This window comes from Penicillium soppii, assembly GCF_028829465.1.
Source record: "Penicillium soppii strain IBT 18220 chromosome Unknown utg000007l, whole genome shotgun sequence".
In the NCBI taxonomy this organism is placed as follows: domain Eukaryota; kingdom Fungi; phylum Ascomycota; class Eurotiomycetes; order Eurotiales; family Aspergillaceae; genus Penicillium; species Penicillium soppii.
In genome coordinates, this window is record NW_026643237.1 from 1,749,050 (window position 1) to 1,764,647 (window position 15,598).

General features: G+C 49.1%; 8 protein-coding genes across 8 annotated transcripts; 4 read left to right on the forward strand and 4 right to left on the reverse strand.

Annotated features, from left to right (window-relative positions):
* Positions 1–208: 208 nt before the first annotated feature.
* Positions 209–1,707, forward strand: N7529_009931 (Hsp90 co-chaperone CDC37; the record flags this gene model as incomplete). The annotated part of the gene is made up of 2 exons (XM_057245458.1): positions 209–1,170; positions 1,224–1,707. The coding sequence occupies 2 exons, from the start codon at positions 209–211 to the stop codon at positions 1,705–1,707; spliced, it is 1,446 nt and encodes a 481-aa protein (XP_057093721.1).
* A 472-nt stretch (positions 1,708–2,179) lies between these two features.
* On the reverse strand, positions 2,180–3,278 carry N7529_009932 (clathrin light chain CLC1; the record flags this gene model as incomplete). Its single annotated transcript, XM_057245459.1, has 4 exons — positions 2,180–2,531; positions 2,638–2,738; positions 2,801–3,015; positions 3,068–3,278. 4 exons carry the CDS (start codon positions 3,276–3,278, stop codon positions 2,180–2,182), a joined length of 879 nt encoding a protein of 292 aa, XP_057093722.1.
* Positions 3,279–3,540: 262 nt separating this feature from the next.
* On the forward strand, positions 3,541–4,965 carry N7529_009933 (CTD-interacting domain-containing protein; the record flags this gene model as incomplete). Its single annotated transcript, XM_057245460.1, has 5 exons — positions 3,541–3,638; positions 3,693–3,794; positions 3,830–3,896; positions 3,944–4,085; positions 4,148–4,965. 5 exons carry the CDS (start codon positions 3,541–3,543, stop codon positions 4,963–4,965), a joined length of 1,227 nt encoding a protein of 408 aa, XP_057093723.1.
* Positions 4,966–5,340: 375 nt separating this feature from the next.
* Positions 5,341–6,633, reverse strand: N7529_009934 (t-SNARE syntaxin TLG2; the record flags this gene model as incomplete). Its single annotated transcript, XM_057245461.1, has 4 exons — positions 5,341–5,580; positions 5,631–5,971; positions 6,031–6,536; positions 6,611–6,633. 4 exons carry the CDS (start codon positions 6,631–6,633, stop codon positions 5,341–5,343), a joined length of 1,110 nt encoding a protein of 369 aa, XP_057093724.1.
* An 895-nt stretch (positions 6,634–7,528) lies between these two features.
* On the forward strand, positions 7,529–8,353 carry N7529_009935 (calmodulin; the record flags this gene model as incomplete). The annotated part of the gene is made up of 5 exons (XM_057245462.1): positions 7,529–7,531; positions 7,658–7,793; positions 7,868–7,993; positions 8,054–8,266; positions 8,319–8,353. The coding sequence occupies 5 exons, from the start codon at positions 7,529–7,531 to the stop codon at positions 8,351–8,353; spliced, it is 513 nt and encodes a 170-aa protein (XP_057093725.1).
* Positions 8,354–8,619: 266 nt separating this feature from the next.
* On the reverse strand, positions 8,620–9,528 carry N7529_009936 (uncharacterized protein; the record flags this gene model as incomplete). Its single annotated transcript, XM_057245463.1, has 2 exons — positions 8,620–9,457; positions 9,515–9,528. 2 exons carry the CDS (start codon positions 9,526–9,528, stop codon positions 8,620–8,622), a joined length of 852 nt encoding a protein of 283 aa, XP_057093726.1.
* A 1,099-nt stretch (positions 9,529–10,627) lies between these two features.
* N7529_009937 (glycoside hydrolase family 47 protein) lies at positions 10,628–12,588 on the forward strand (the record flags this gene model as incomplete). Its single annotated transcript, XM_057245464.1, has 4 exons — positions 10,628–11,328; positions 11,384–12,169; positions 12,217–12,474; positions 12,525–12,588. 4 exons carry the CDS (start codon positions 10,628–10,630, stop codon positions 12,586–12,588), a joined length of 1,809 nt encoding a protein of 602 aa, XP_057093727.1.
* Positions 12,589–12,842: 254 nt separating this feature from the next.
* Positions 12,843–14,484, reverse strand: N7529_009938 (uncharacterized protein; the record flags this gene model as incomplete). Its single annotated transcript, XM_057245465.1, has 5 exons — positions 12,843–13,602; positions 13,656–13,798; positions 13,849–14,073; positions 14,123–14,227; positions 14,293–14,484. The coding sequence occupies 5 exons, from the start codon at positions 14,482–14,484 to the stop codon at positions 12,843–12,845; spliced, it is 1,425 nt and encodes a 474-aa protein (XP_057093728.1).
* Positions 14,485–15,598: the final 1,114 nt, after the last annotated feature.

The window sequence follows — 15,598 nt, forward strand, 5'->3', positions numbered from 1 at the left end:
GAGATCTTTGGATACTTCGTCTGTTTTGATGCCAGGAAATTTTGTTTTCCCTTCGTTTTAGCTGTTCAATCTTGTCAGAATAATCTTGGAGCTCGTGAGATAGTTGTTTGTGTTGGAAATTTCCCAAGCGCACGTCTCAAGCCTTTTCTTTTTGCTCGCCGAACATCCACCCCACCTTATACTCTTACACCTTACACCACGATCCAAAATGGTGCTCGACTACAGTAAATGGGACGCCTTGGAGCTGTCTGATGATTCGGACATCGAAGTTCATCCCAATGTCGATAAGCGCTCTTTCATCCGAGCCAAGCAAGCTCAAATCCACCAGCAACGCGAGCAGCGCCGTCATGAGATCAAGACCCTGAAGTACGAGCGCATTATCAACGATGGACTTCTGTCGCGCATTGACACGCTCCTTGCATCTCTCAAAAAGCACGAAGACTCGTCAGCTTCCCCCGACGAGTTCATTTTCTCTACCATTATGGAATTCGCCAGCAACCCCGCCGAAGACCAAGCCCCCACTCCACCAGAGGGAGTGTATACAAACGAGCCGGAACAGCCCAAGTTCTCGCAAATGATGAGCTCTCTGGTGGACCAGGTCAAGAAGGAGTTTGGAGACTCTAAGCCCGACAACCTTTTCAAGGCATACATCGAGGGTGTGAACGTACACTTGGAAAAGATCCAGGGACTTCAAAAAGAATTGCACACGAAGCTTGCGCAGCTTGAAAAGGAGGAAGGTGCCAAGATTACCAGCGATCAGCTGCATGAAGGCTTCAGTCAATCCCACGTTGCTAAGGTTGCCGAGAAAGAGAAGGCCGTGGCTGCTGCCAAAGCAGAGAGCTCCGTTGAGCTGCTGAACCCCGGCGCAGGAAGCTCCGCGTCCAAGGCTGACGATGAAGGCGATGATGAAGATCCTGCCGACGTGGAGATCAGCCCTCTGGCAAAGAAGTTCGCCAACCTGAAGACTGGCGACTACAAGGCCTACCTGCAGTTCATCTCAGCCAACCCCGAAATTGTCGCCGAGAAAGAGACCGACGGTCTACTTGTTGAGGCTTTCAACAGCCAGCTCAAGGGCAAAGAAGACTACGCCCGTCAATGCGTGCACCAAGGTCTGCTTCTGCAATACTGCCGCTCGCTCGGCCGTGATGGCATCCAGCTATTCTTCACTCGGTACGATTTTTTCTAAAAAATCTTATGGGTCAAGCGCTAACATGTAACCATAGTATTACCACAAAGGATCACCGCGCATCAACCTTGTTCCTCAACGATGTCAACGAAACCTACGCTCGTATTAAGTCTCGCTCCGCTGAACTGAGCAAAGAGGGCTCAGGCAACGACCCTGCAGGCGTGGAGCAGATCCAGCTGCATGCTGTCGACCCCAACACCAAGATCACCATCAACATTCCCCCCGCTGACAGCAAAGACCCGACTGAGATCGAAGTGCGCAAGATCTTCGATGCTTTCCCCCAGGATCTGCAGAAGGCTCTTGAAACCGAGTCCTTGGACGAAGTCAACAAGGTTCTTGGCAAGATGTCCGTCGAGGAAGCGGAGGTCGTTGTCGAGGCTTTAGGCAATGGCGGCATGCTCAGCTTGGAGGAGGGTATCGTAGATGCTACCACGGCTGAGGGTCAGAAAAAATTCCAGGAACTAGAGGAAGAAGGGAAGGCTGTTGGCGAGCCCGGCGGCGATGTTGCCGAGCTTGACTAGGAGATTCCAAAAAACGGTGACGATGTGATGAACGCGTTCATTTTCTTAGTCTAAGGACTTGTTTTCAGCTACTTCCTGCATCTTTGTATTTCCTACCTTTCATCTTTCCAATGATTTTTTAAGGCGCGTCAGTCGGACGACATCGCTTGTTGAAATGCTCTATCGCTAAATGTTATTTGTCTCCAGGTATTCGTAAGAGTACGTCTGGGAAAGCCGCTGTAAGCTAATCCGGATGAAACCCGTGGTATTAACGATGCTATCAATTTCAGAAACTAAATTACAAACCCCCTAGACTTCGCTGCGTGGAGTGAAATAAAACAAAGAGAATAAGGCTCAGCAGCTAGAGATGAAAGCTGCCAAATGGGAGGAGAAAGATGTAGAAGTCATATCATATGAACTCAAGATGACCGGCGAATACCGCATCCTTGAACCGCAAACTCCAATCTTCTAACCCCGCGATTAAGCAACCAATCTAGATACCGGTCGAGCCAGGGGCCTCCTGGTCCTTCCGGAGATCAAGCAACAGCTCACGGAACCGCTCCTTTCCAGAACCGCTGGCACCGCCCGCGGAGCCCTTGCCCGAAACATCAACCAACTTGGCAATGCGCTCCCAGCTAGTTCCACCGGCAGAAGTGTCTTCCCTGTTCGCAAGGAATTGCTCGGCTTCAGTCCGAGCGAGCGAGCGATTCTTGTCCGCCTTGTTGTTGTATGAAACGTAGAAATCGTCGATGTCCTCCTGGGCCTTTTTGACGGTAGCGGCTTTCTTCTCGGTAGAGACCTCTGCGCGGCGGGCAATCTCGGCGTCGCGCTTCTCACGCCATTCACTTAGAGGGATACATGTTAGCCCAGTGATCCGGATTGGAGCCTGACGAAGGTAGATCGCAGAGGGCATGCGCCCTCATGACCCCGGACTCTGGAATTGAAACTTACCGAACAGCATCACCCTCATCTTCTGTCTCCTGGGTGCTTGGGTAACCGGTACGGGGGAAAGGTGAGCCGGAGCCAGTAATTGTACCACCGGGAGCAACGCGCTGAATAGATAGAACCCCTAGTCAGTATTGTATTTATCATGGGGTCACTGGCCAATTCGTACCTCGTTCTGGTTCTGAGTTTCGACGGAAGGGAAAGATGATTCGAATTGACCGATCTCCTCAACTGGCTCGTCGCCTCCGCCCAGCAGATCGTCATCCCCGCCGACATGGTCTTGGGCAGTAGCGAATTGATCTGCGTCTTCACCGAGTGCGGCGCGTTCACGGGCAAGGAAGTCGTCATCTGTGGCAGTGGGGGCATCGGCCACTTCGGTCTGGCCTGCGGGATAGGTTAGCTCCGCTGTAAGGAGATGTAAGTGGGTTGGACTTGCCTTCAGAGAAGTCCTCCAGGGAAGGGAATCGGTCAGCCATGCTGGTGGTTTGAAGTTCGTTGTAAGAGTGAATTGAGAAATCAGAATCAAGCAGATGATTGTTTGGAGAGATCAATGTGTCAAGTCCAGTATAGGCAGAGGTGTTGACAGGTGTGGCCGGGGCGGGCTCCGAGCGCCGTTCTGCCATACCGGGGGCGGTAAGCTTATCCATTGTTTCAAGCTTCAGGTAACACTTGTACTTCACTAAAGTGTAAAGTTGAAAGAAGAGAGGTTGATATTTTCTTTCCAGGGGTTCATCTTGTTTTAACAATTGCATTTTGGGAAACAGCTTTCCACGCCATTATTCACCTACTCTTTCCCTCTTTCTACTTCGCCCGGATTCTCTCTCTCTCTCTCTCTCTCCCTCTCTCCTCTCCGATCTGATTACATCTAATTCGAAATTTATTGTCTCGATCGGATTTAAATTTTTCACTATGGCTTTTACCGATGATGCCGTTAAAGCAAAGCTCTCGGCTTTGAATGAGTCGCAGGAGAGCATCGTTACTGTCGCTCAGTGGGTCATGTTCCACAGGTACACAAACACTTGCTTTCACTTCGAGGAGACAAGCTAATGATCCTGCAATAGGCGCCATGCCGAACGAACTGGACAAATCTGGCTTCACAAGATTCGCGACTCTCCGCCTCCTAAGCGCCTCAATCTGATTTACCTCGCCAATGGTGCGCATGCGTGGCTTCCGCCTTAGTGTAGCTATTGCTAACTAGATACACAGAGGTGGCGCAACAATCCAAAGCGCGTGGAAAAGATGATTTCCTAATCGCCTTCTCTCCGGTTCGTTTCCCTTCGATTGCTTTCGCCATCCAACTAACGGGAAACAGATCATTGTGGAGGCTACGTCAACGGCTTACAAGGGCGCATCGCATGACTATCAACAGCGAATTCGCCGGGTTATTGAAGTTTGGAGACAGCGCAATGTTTTTGAGGGACCAATTCTTGATGCAGTGGAAGCTCGTGTAGATGGTAAGCCGAGCCAACCGGCAGCTTATTGCGACTGAAGAACGGCTAGATTGACGATGCTTTAGAAATCGACAAGAGTCGCTCCACCACCAAGAAACCGACTCTCGGAGGCTCATTCTTCAAGCATCCTTCCGAGGGCATAACCCCGTCGGAGCTGCGGCCACTTGTTCCATTGCAGATTGCTCTCACCAAGGCCACCGTCAACTCTAACACGTCCAATGCTGCGGCCACTTCGGAACACGATAAGCTGCATGACCCCAAGTCCCCACAACCCACCTTGCCTGTCCATGCCGCACGTCTGAGCCAACTCTTGAAGACGCTCGCCAATGCAGAGAACTCAGTGTCTGAGGTCATCAAGTCGCGCCGTGCCCTGATCGACGGACTCGAAAAATTCCTCGAAACCAACCGCGCGGAGCTGGCGAAGGAAGAGAGTCTCGGTGCAGAGCTCGCCCAAAAGAAGAATGCCGCAGATGCCAAAAAGCGTGAGGTTGAAGACGCGATCATGAGCGGTCTCTCCAATGAAGACGTCTCCACAAGCGACAACAACAACGGACACAACGATGCATCCGTCCGTCCAGAAGTCGAGGCTCTGACTCCTCCCCCAGTGGAGGCTATCACGCCGGTTGGATCCCCGCAGCCAGAAAAGCAATCTATTCGCCGTGGCCCTTTCACTGAAGATGCCGACGACGATACTACAGAATGGCCGAACATGGATACAATCCACAACGTTGAACAATCTGGCAATGGTGCTTCGGTTAATGCGCAAGACAATGGGCATGCCAAGAGACGCAAAATATCGCACGGCGAGGAAGATTATGCGGCTTTCGCTGGTGGCGACCTGGATCCTGATTTGGCTGATTTGGTCAATCAGGGTCAACAGTAGGTGCCTCCGAGCATCTCAGGGTGACAACATAGGCATGGCTCACTGCCTGCCATCTGTTGTTTGATTTATTCTTCTCTTCAATTTTCCGGATAGAGGATACCCTCCTCTCCGTGTCTTTCCATTGTTCTTCCACCCTTGTCTTCCAGTACATGCTGGATCATTTGATTGTATGAGTGAGTGATATCTGTAACATACGGCATCTTTTTCAGGTTTTTGGTCCAATCTCATTTTGTCCGCTGAAGCGTCTTACAAGTATATCCTACGTCGTATATTCTCTTTCAACCCTCAATATAAAGATGCAGGTGGGCTAAATATCTTCTCTCATGATCAGATTGATCGCATTAAATATGACTCAATGCTATTCGCTAAAAGGTATCATCGGAATATGTCAGGATCCATCCACCGATCTCGAGCGAATCGGTTCGACAACTGGTGTCTCCGCCCGCGGTACAACACAGAGCGAATATTGTTCGAAGATTCATCTTCAGGGGGTGGCGGCGGCGGCGAACTGTTCCCTTTCGGTTTTACAACCAGCACAATAATCATTCCTACAACGACTAAGAGCAGCAGTAGCATAATCTTGCGTTTGGTAGTTCGTCGTTGGTAACCGGTGGCCTAGCAATCAGTTAGTACACAAAAACGAATGCAGCTGTATAGAAACATACCACTTTGAGTTCCTTATCCGCTGCCTTGACCTCAGTGCCCATCCGCTCAACATTGTAATCAATCCGATCAAGCATAGTCCCCTGATCAATGATCATACCCTGCAATTCGCGGAAAATATCTGAAAGCTCAATAATGCCCTTGGCAATATCATTAATTTCTCTCTCTCGCTGCGCAATCGCTGCATCGTTCGACCCCGTCCTCTGCGAAGTCTGCTGCAACATAGTTTGCGAAAAGGACCGATCAGCATCCGACTCCATCAGCGACGGATCCGTGTACGGATTCTGCATTGGCGTAGGCGCCCGATCAAACGGCGTCGCTATACCCTCTAGGTCCCTCAATTCTGCAATCCATCAGCACACATCCTCCCCCAAAACAAATAGCAGACTGTGGTCAACATACTTCGCAAATAAGTACTCTGCTTCTTCCGAAACCGCGCACTGGCCTCCTGCACGCGCGCCGCAAGCGATATCTGGATATTCTTCGCCATTGTCTCCTCGCCACTGGATACTGTGCCCTGCTCCTTCGACTCGGAGACCATACTGGAGATGCGCTGGATCGAGCGCTGGCACTCGTGGAAGGCGCGCGTGACATCCTGCGTCAGGCGCTCGATCACGCCTTCGTCCTGCTTGCGCAAGTCTTCGTCGCCAAAGCCCGGGAGGAGGTGTTTCTGGTGCAGCTTGTCTAGCTGGGAGGAGTTTTGGGCGATTTCCGTGAGCAGCTCGGAGACTTCTTCTTGGACGTCTATCCAGCGGGGTGGGAGGAGGTCCATTTCGATGACCATGTCGCCGTCCTCATCGTCGATGAGACGGCGGTTTTCTTCCGGGTGGGAGGGTTCCGAGAGGCCATTTGTGAAGGTGGGCTTTTTGGCTGGGTGATGGATTAGGGATTGACGGTAGGAGAGGTAGCTGCTGCGGGTTAGTTTGGTTTGTTCGTGACTTTGGTGTTTGGCTTTGGCTTGGCCGGGCTTGGGGTTGCATACAGGTTTGTGCGATCCCGCCACATATTGGGCAGGTTTGGGTCAAGTCAGATGTGGGTTTATTGTTTGTTTATGGGAATCATGGTTTGCGAGTGATTGACAGCTAGCAGTAATTTGGAATGTTGGAGTTGAAGCCGGAGACGATAGGAGCTCCAAGACTCTCCACATGCATCGGAAGGGGTCACGTATTGCCCGGTATTTACGGTGTAATCAGCCGCTTTTCCCCACATATAGTGTTGTATTCTCGGTATTCTCTGTACCTTTTGTATATCTGTCATAAAGGTCTGACAACTTCAACCTAGAATTTTCGAGAAAAATGATAGCATGTATAATTTCTGTAATTGGACCCCTTTCGAGGTTTTTATGATGGTGCGAGTCTTGGTTTGTTCTATTCACTTTACTGTCGGGACTATAAACTCAGCAGTACGAAACGACTAATCAACCAAAATACCTTGTTAAGACCTGGGTCTCTTATACAGGCATTTACTCTGCACTTCAGGGCTCTTCAAGTGAGATTATAATAATATTGAAGCCCCGCAACTGTCAGCCCTAGAGAGAACAGAGCAAAGCCAAGACGTTGCTAATGCAATTGCTGTCTGATGCGGACACAAGCGCTCAATATAGTTCAAGCTTTCCGCAACTCCAAATTGGGTATTATCACAACATAGCTTGGATGGCAGAAAGACCTATCTGTCAATAATAACAGAATCAAATATTCCTTAGTATCTAGAAGCCTAGAAGGAAAAGTAAAAGTACAATATAAGCAAAACTGTCAGCTGAGGCGAACTTCAGCCCTGCCTCCACCGCCCTCAGATGAAACAACTCTGACTGGATCCCCTCAGCGGCTATTTTGGTAAGGCTCCCCTTAACTTCCATTTGACCCCTCCTTTCTCTATTACTTTTCCCCTATCTACATTCATCATGGTAAGTATTTGTGATTTGAATTATCCCAGTGCCAGAACAAACACTCGCCCCCTCCATTACCATCGCCATGTCTCGTCAAACCCACAATGCAGGGCACAACATCCGTATCTCGCTGACCACATCTAGGCTGATTCCCTGACCGAAGAGCAAGTGTCCGAGTACAAGGAGGCCTTCTCCCTCTTTGTAAGTGAGCCCACATCCCAGCTGGAAGATCTCAACACTAACCAGCGATCTATCGCAAAACAGGACAAGGATGGTGATGGTGAGTGATCGCGCTCGTCAGCTCAGTCGAGTTCGCAACTCGAATTGGCCCGAAAATCTAACATGTCATCCCAGGACAAATCACCACCAAGGAGCTTGGCACCGTCATGCGCTCTCTTGGACAGAACCCCTCCGAGTCTGAGCTGCAGGACATGATCAACGAGGTTGACGCCGACAACAACGGCACCATCGACTTCCCCGGTATGCCCCCCCCCGTTATCAGCCCCCTCCCCCCAAAAACCTGCCATTGACAAGCGATAGAATTCTTGACCATGATGGCCCGCAAGATGAAGGATACTGATTCCGAGGAGGAGATCCGCGAAGCGTTCAAGGTGTTCGATCGCGACAACAACGGCTTTATCTCTGCCGCCGAGCTGCGCCACGTCATGACTTCCATTGGCGAGAAGCTGACTGACGACGAGGTGGACGAGATGATCCGCGAGGCGGACCAGGACGGTGATGGCCGGATCGACTGTAGGAAATCCAACCCATGGAAGATTTGCCCACATGCTAACTTGCCTAACAGACAACGAGTTCGTCCAGCTCATGATGCAAAAATAAAAGTTGCATAGGATGTGCCTTTGTTTTCATGTTAGCTGATGTCACTCTAACGAGAATGTTTCTCTATCGATTTTCCATTACCCATTTGCTTGTAGTCTATGGCTAGAGGCTATACACCGATGATTTACGATCAAGCGTGTGCTTTGGATGCAGATGAATGAACTAGGCGGTATCTTGGGCCAAGTGTTCAGAATTAAATGATCACTCCATCCTTCCAATCGTAGCTCGCAAACTGAAAGTAAACATCGCTGTAAAACCTATACATATTACCGATTAAACCTCAAAACCTCCATAAACTGCCTCGCAACGTCCGTCCCAGCAGAAGGATCCGGATCTTCATCAGCCCTCTCTTCCTCACCACCTTGACCCTTCCCCCCATTCACCTTCCTTCCCAACCTCTCCTTGACCTCACACCCAACACCTGGAATAAGATTCGCCTCTCTCCCAACCATTCCCAACCTCCCCCAAAATTCCCTAATCAACCCCGCTGTAGCCGCATACTCAGCATCAACATCCTCCTCCCGAACCGCATCCACAAAGCCCTCCAAACCCCCTTCAACAACTGAAGGGCCCCGCCACTCAATCTCAACAACCGTCCCCCTGACCCTGGCAGTCGGGAAAGTCTGCCGGACATCACCAACCCGCACGCGGAAATCGCCGATATCATACATAACACCATTCACAGAAACAGTGAGCCGATGGCTCCAGAGCGGCTGGCAAGCATAAGTGAAATGCTGGAAGAGCCCCGCCGCTGCCGACGGTGGGACAGTCGTCATGACCATCGGCAGGGCGGGCGAGTGGTCAGGCGCGATGCCGTTGACTGGGCCTGTTTGCGGTGCTGCTGGTGCATTCTCCGGCTCGGAGGTGTAGATGAAGGCATGGTGCGGGTAATGGGTCAGTGAGAGGAATTGCATGTATCTTGGGCTTTGGGGTTTGGTTGTGTTTGGGTTTGGGAGAAGGCCTGGTGTGTCGCGGAGCAGCTTTTGTTCTAGACTCCAGCGGCCGATTGGGGATAGTTCTTCATCTGGGAAGGATGTGCGGAGTCGTTCTGTTATCTGGGGGAGGGCTGTTGAGGAGTTGGGATTTGAGGGGATGAAGTAGACACTTGGGGTTGTTAGTATTGGGCTTGGGTATGGGGTATGGGGGAGGTGGTGAATTTACCCTGTGATTGGCATTTTGGGTGGTTTGCTTTTTGATTTGATGCTTGAGGGACAGGCCTGGTGGTGGGCTGAATTGACCAGGCAATTGAATGCGCTGGTAGGATAGAATTGATTGATTATTTAGAGGCTACTGCCTTGCCTAGTGGGCTGGATGTATTCCCAGCAAATCAGGGTGAGCGATCCTGATGCTCTTTTGCTGAAGTCAAGTGGCAGATGCAGTGACGATAAGGTCTTCAAAGTGGCGATAGTGGTCTGTAAGCTGATTAGTATAATTATTGAAAGCTGAAAGATAGTAATACCTTGATTTATACAGTAATCTATGTATTTTGTTAATGTGGAGAGAGTAATATTAAGTTCATTGATCTTCAGATTGAAAGCCATGAGAGCATAACATCGAAGTGCAAACAGTGCAAACAAGTTACCCATACAGAAAAACATTGGAGCTCAATTTTCCTACCTCTTGTTTATTCAGTACTACTACACTATATGTTTCCAATCATTCGGGTGTGTTAGTATGCAAGACTTAGATCTTGTATCAAACTATCTTTGGCCAAGCTTTAAGATCCTAAAAGGTTTAATATATGGGTGTAGTTACTTTGTTCCTCTATTACATATAGTAATATTCCAACAACAATCCTTATAAATAAAAGGAAGCAATGGAGCCCCTCGTATATGAGACAAGGCGCTCTGTCTCAAACGATCTCACTCTACAAAGGCTTTCACTCCGAAAGCCGTAAGGATCGACTTCATGGACCTTTTCCCCATTCAGGGGCCGTTATGGAGTTAACATCTTGGCAGGGTTCAATGTGTAACGGGACTTGACTCTTTTAGTCTACATATTCAGATTCTAGACTAGTCTAATAATAACTAGACCCTGCAGTAGTATTCTCCTAGCGACTAGAGTAAAATTCCCATAGAATCAATCATATAATGCGAAGTAAAATATTAGCAAAGCGGTCGATCATTGGAGTTGATCAAAGCATAGACCTCTCCCAATTCTCATGACGTGTATCCTCCAATTCTCTCCCTGTAAACATTTGTTCAATTCAAACATTCAATGCACTTCCGACCACTGACACTCCTTTAATTCCTTTCAAAAGGTTGACCCTCAACCATGTATCCTAAACGCAAAAGTCGCCCTCTCACAACAGCTATATTTCTCATCGCCGCCATATACATTCTCTTCTTCTGGCTACCCAAAACACAAACATTCCAACACCGCCTCCCAAAACCAATCTCCAGACAAGACAAAACACTCCGTTCAGATGCAATCCGGCTAAATAAAGTCACCGAGAAATACCCTGTCAAAGAATTCATCCAATTGCCTACAGGATCAGCAACAATTCCTCGCATCCAGTATGAATTTCCCGAAGAAACAAAAAGCGAGCGCAAAGCGCGCTTGAAAAAGCGCGATGCCATCAAAAACACTTTCCTGCATTCCTGGAATGGATATAAAGAGCGCGCCTGGTTGCGTGATGAAGTCAAGCCTGCCTCCGGCGGTGTCACCGATTCCTTTAATGGGTGGGGCGCAACACTGGTCGATTCCATGGATGCGCTGGTGATCATGGGTCTAGACGATGAGCTTGAGCTGGCTCTTGAAGCTCTGAAGGAAATCGACTTCACAACCACGAAAAGTAAACAGGTTCCTGTTTTCGAGATCATTATTCGCTATATGGGCGGTTTTATGGCCGCCCACGACCTGACCGAAGGCAAACATCCAATCTTAATTGAAAAGGCAACAGAACTCGGCGAGATGATTTACCATGCTTTTGACACGCATAACCGCATGCCTTCCGTCCGCTGGGACTGGACCAAGTATGTTATGACAGTTCACAGGAGAAAGTAAAAGCGAAAAATTTACATTCATTAGGTCCGCCAAAGGCGAAGAAATTACTCCCTCTGCCCGAAGCAGTCTAGCAGAAGTCGCATCTCTGACCCTCGAGCTCACCCGTCTAACCCAAGTAACGGGTGACCCCAAATACTACGACGCCGTCCAGCGAGTCATGAACGAGCTCGAGATCGGCCAGGACAAAACTCGCATCCCGGGTCTCTGGCCTACATGGATAGACATGGACCGGATGGATTTTGACGACACAGAATTCACGATTGGCGGATGTGCCGACTCCGCCTACGAATATCTCCCCAAATCGCATATCCTTCTGGGCGCCCAAACGGACAAGTATCGCAAGATGTACGAAAAAGCCATCAAGGCATTCAACGACAAGCTGCTATTCAGGGCAATGACTAAAGACGAAGACGCGCATATTCTCTTTGCTGCCAATGCTGTTGGGTTGCGCGGTAATTCACAAACGCTGCAATACTCGCCTGATCATTTGAAGTGTTTCATGGGTGGCTCTGTGGCGATTGCGTCGAAGATTTTCGACAGGCCGCAGGATATGTTTGTTGCGCGGGGATTGACCGATGGGTGTGTTTGGGCCTATGACATTATGCCGACTGGCATCATGCCGGAGATCTTTAAAGTGAGCCATTGCAAGAAGATTGATCATTGTCCTTGGGACGAGGACAAATGGCTGGGGGATGTGATTTCGCGCTCTATAGATTCTGCGGAAACGAGACAGAGAGCGGAGGATGAGATTGAGGCGGAGCAGTTGCCACCTGGTGTGACGGAGATCAAGGATCCGAATTATAAGCTTAGGTTGGTTCCTTTTAGTTTGTGTTGTGCTGTACGCTGATGATTTTTAGACCTGAAGCTCTCGAGTCTGTCTTTATCATGTATCGAATTACTGGAGACAGGAGTCTTCAGGATACTGCCTGGCGCATGTTCCAGAACATTGACAAGGCGACACGCACGAAGTTCGGTCATTCGACTATCAAAGATATCCGCCATAAAAAACCAAGCTTTGAAGATAAGATGGAAAGCTTCTGGCTCGCGGAGACTTTGAAATATCTTTACCTGATCTTTTCTGAACCCGACCATATTAGTCTGGACGATTATGTGCTGTGGGTTTTGCTTCTCTTCACTTCATGCACCTATACTAATTTTCGAACAGAAGCACTGAAGCCCACCCCTTCAGACGACCCGACGCCAGCAGTCACCCCAAATCCCATCGATGAGATAGTATTTAGTCACAGGAGTTAAAGGCATATTAATCATGAGCTACAAAACTCATTTATGTTGAACATTGGTCAACGGTCTCTCAATGAATACAATTTCGAGAGTTTGGCAAGATTTTAGCAAGCACAATAATAATGTGAGGTAAAATTGAGCTCCACTAACCGGCGGCATATATATTCTATTCAGTCTTCAAGGACTTTGTGGGAGGTTCCAAGGTTAGAGATTGTCAAAGGGGGCCGAATGTCTTGTCTATCTATATATAAGCTGAAACATCAAGGGCCTTTCCTTCAACCCTTCTAGGTCCCTCATCTTCATATTGAATAGAATAGCGAACCTCCTTCCTAATAACCATCCGATCCTCGTCATCAGGAGTATGAGTCTGTGCACTCGCACCCCTCTCGTGCCGACTATACGGTCTCGGTACAAGCTCTATCAAATCCGAGTCTGTAGCACAATTCCCCTGTACCACATGCTTGGCTTTATCTATCTTCGGAAGACTCTTTCGCGCACCGAGCGGAAACATCGATGTGCGCATCGGTATCCGATCTAATGTAGTATTGTTGATATCGCCCTCGGCATCGCCATCCAGTATATTCTTGCCAGACAACACATCCCCACGTGATTGATTCGAATTCTTGACCTCCCCCGACCCAGAAGCCGGTACCATTGGCGCCGTGCCAGCTCGTTTGCGCTGCACGCGCGAATGTGATCTCGATCCGGCCATTCTAGAAATCGTTCTAGAGTTCTCATTTGATCCCGACCCAGACCCAGACTTGGAGTCTTCTTTGCGTGATCGCGACGCACTACTTTCCAGCGTCGAGTCACCTGCCGTTCCGTAATTTGTGCTGACGGCTGCCATGAACGGACGGAGACAGAAGACGCTGCATGCTACTAGGGCATAGTGTAGCTCAACTTGCATCCATACTGTTGGTTCGACGGAGGCGAGTGTCATGTCTGTTTGTTTGAGGGCGGTGTGTAGGGCTGAGATGTGGAGTAGGGAGAAGATTATCAGGCTAGAATTTAAATCAGTGTTAGAGGGTGGTCGAGGTGGTTGGGTTTTACTCACGGAAAGCGGAAGATAAATGCAAAGCCGACGGTTAATTTGCGGTGAACAGACATGAAGAGACCCTTTAAAAGGATAACGGCTAGTACGAAGAGGAGGATCTCTGTAATGACGTCGACTGCAGCGATGAATTGCCATCGTTGATACTATTGAATGGTTAAGTCAGAGCAAGTGAATAGTATCAACATATACATACCAAGTCTGGACATTGACCATTATCGCTGCGCCATGGTGTGTTCAGCTCGCAATTAACGAGTATAATGAAAATAGCTGGGATAACCCAAGCTGTGCATAATGCCAGTGTCGCCCAAGATGCGCGGTTATGCTGTTTCTGTGGTGTCAGGCGTAGGTAAATAGCCACGACACAGCACTTGGATAGGTAGATGATAATTAAAGCGATGGTGTCGCTTGTTGCAATTAACTAGATATGTAAATATTTCACGACAGTCTCAGAATCGATTCTCACTCACAACCTGGATCTGATCAAGTCTCCCATTTTTCAGCAGCGATATTGAAGTCCCGAATCCGCGCGAACAAGCATAGAAAATCAAGCTCGATTGCACAATCGCAATAGTCTACCCAAACTGTCAGCATTCACAGACTTATACACAAATGTTAAATTCCTGGATCAAACACCCACAGTAGCACCTAACAAAACCCAGTCATCCCTCGCAAAAGGCGGGATCAGCATAAGCCGCACATAAAGCCGGATCAAAAAGCAAACGAGTGAAACCACCAGCCCTAAGGCGGCGGTGATGATCACCCATGCGCCATGGTGTAGGTCATCCACGACCTCAAAGGGCGGCGACTGGCCTGCCGGCACATACGGCATAGCAGGACACTAATCGATATGGAGGAGAGTCTGCGCGCGATCATGGATTGGTCTATGGGGTAAGTGTGTATATCAGTGTGTGAAGAGGGAATCTGCAAACACTGTTAGATCGAGCCATGTGGGCCTTGGACTGGGATTGGCGTATACAATTGCTACGCAAACTCGATAGTTGGATATGGGTGGTGACAGGCAATTAACGTACTTTGCATGTCATATGCCGACACCCGATAAAGGCGCATCGAGGCCGCTGGGATTGGATTGAGCTGGGGGTTCATGGGTTATCCCTTCTTTCGGCGCTAGCCGATGGTTGATATATTGGACTTTGGTTTGCCTGGAATGGCGGTTTGCCTTCTCTCCCTCACGTCGCACTATCAGTGTTATCAGGTTGTACATTTTGTGCAATTTTAGGGCATGGCGTCCCGCTGTAGGGTAGATCAGCGTGCACCCCTTCACTCATCGTGGATCGCTGGGTGTTGTCCGATAGGCTATATGGTTTGTGTTGGGGTAAACCAGCTAGGGATGTGCATGCACCCGCCATTAAGTGGCAATGTGGCGGTATCATCTGGGGGATAAATAAGCACCAAGGGGGATGATTTGCGCCCGAATTAGTTAGCGCGTGTGATGCATCAGAAATGTCAGATGGGATGCCGAAGATAATAGGTTAAATGTAAACACCTTCGAAGGTCGGTTTGCTACATCCTGACATTTATGTAGATATCACAACATTTGCTTCTCTTCAAGTGATTTCCAGTGAAATACGATATCGAGTACTCACAGTAATGGCCACCCATAATCTACGAGCTCCAACCCAACCCAATCCAAACGCTCTAACGCCCGAACCCGAGAACCACCCCTTGGCATGCAAGGTCCCAATACTAGCGCCATTCCGCCAGACAAGGGATACTAAGTCTCGACCGATTGCCAACCCAATCCGACCACTCGCAGTCAAACAACGATGTGTCATTCCGGTCCTTCTAGGTTCTTCGAACATATGGAAATTTCTCCTAGCCATGCCTTGCTCCCACGTCAATGCCACGCTCCAAATTCTGCAAGCCGCTATGATCATTTTCTCCTAAGACCTGCTTCTTTGGGTTACGCTTCTGTGAGCAAAGTG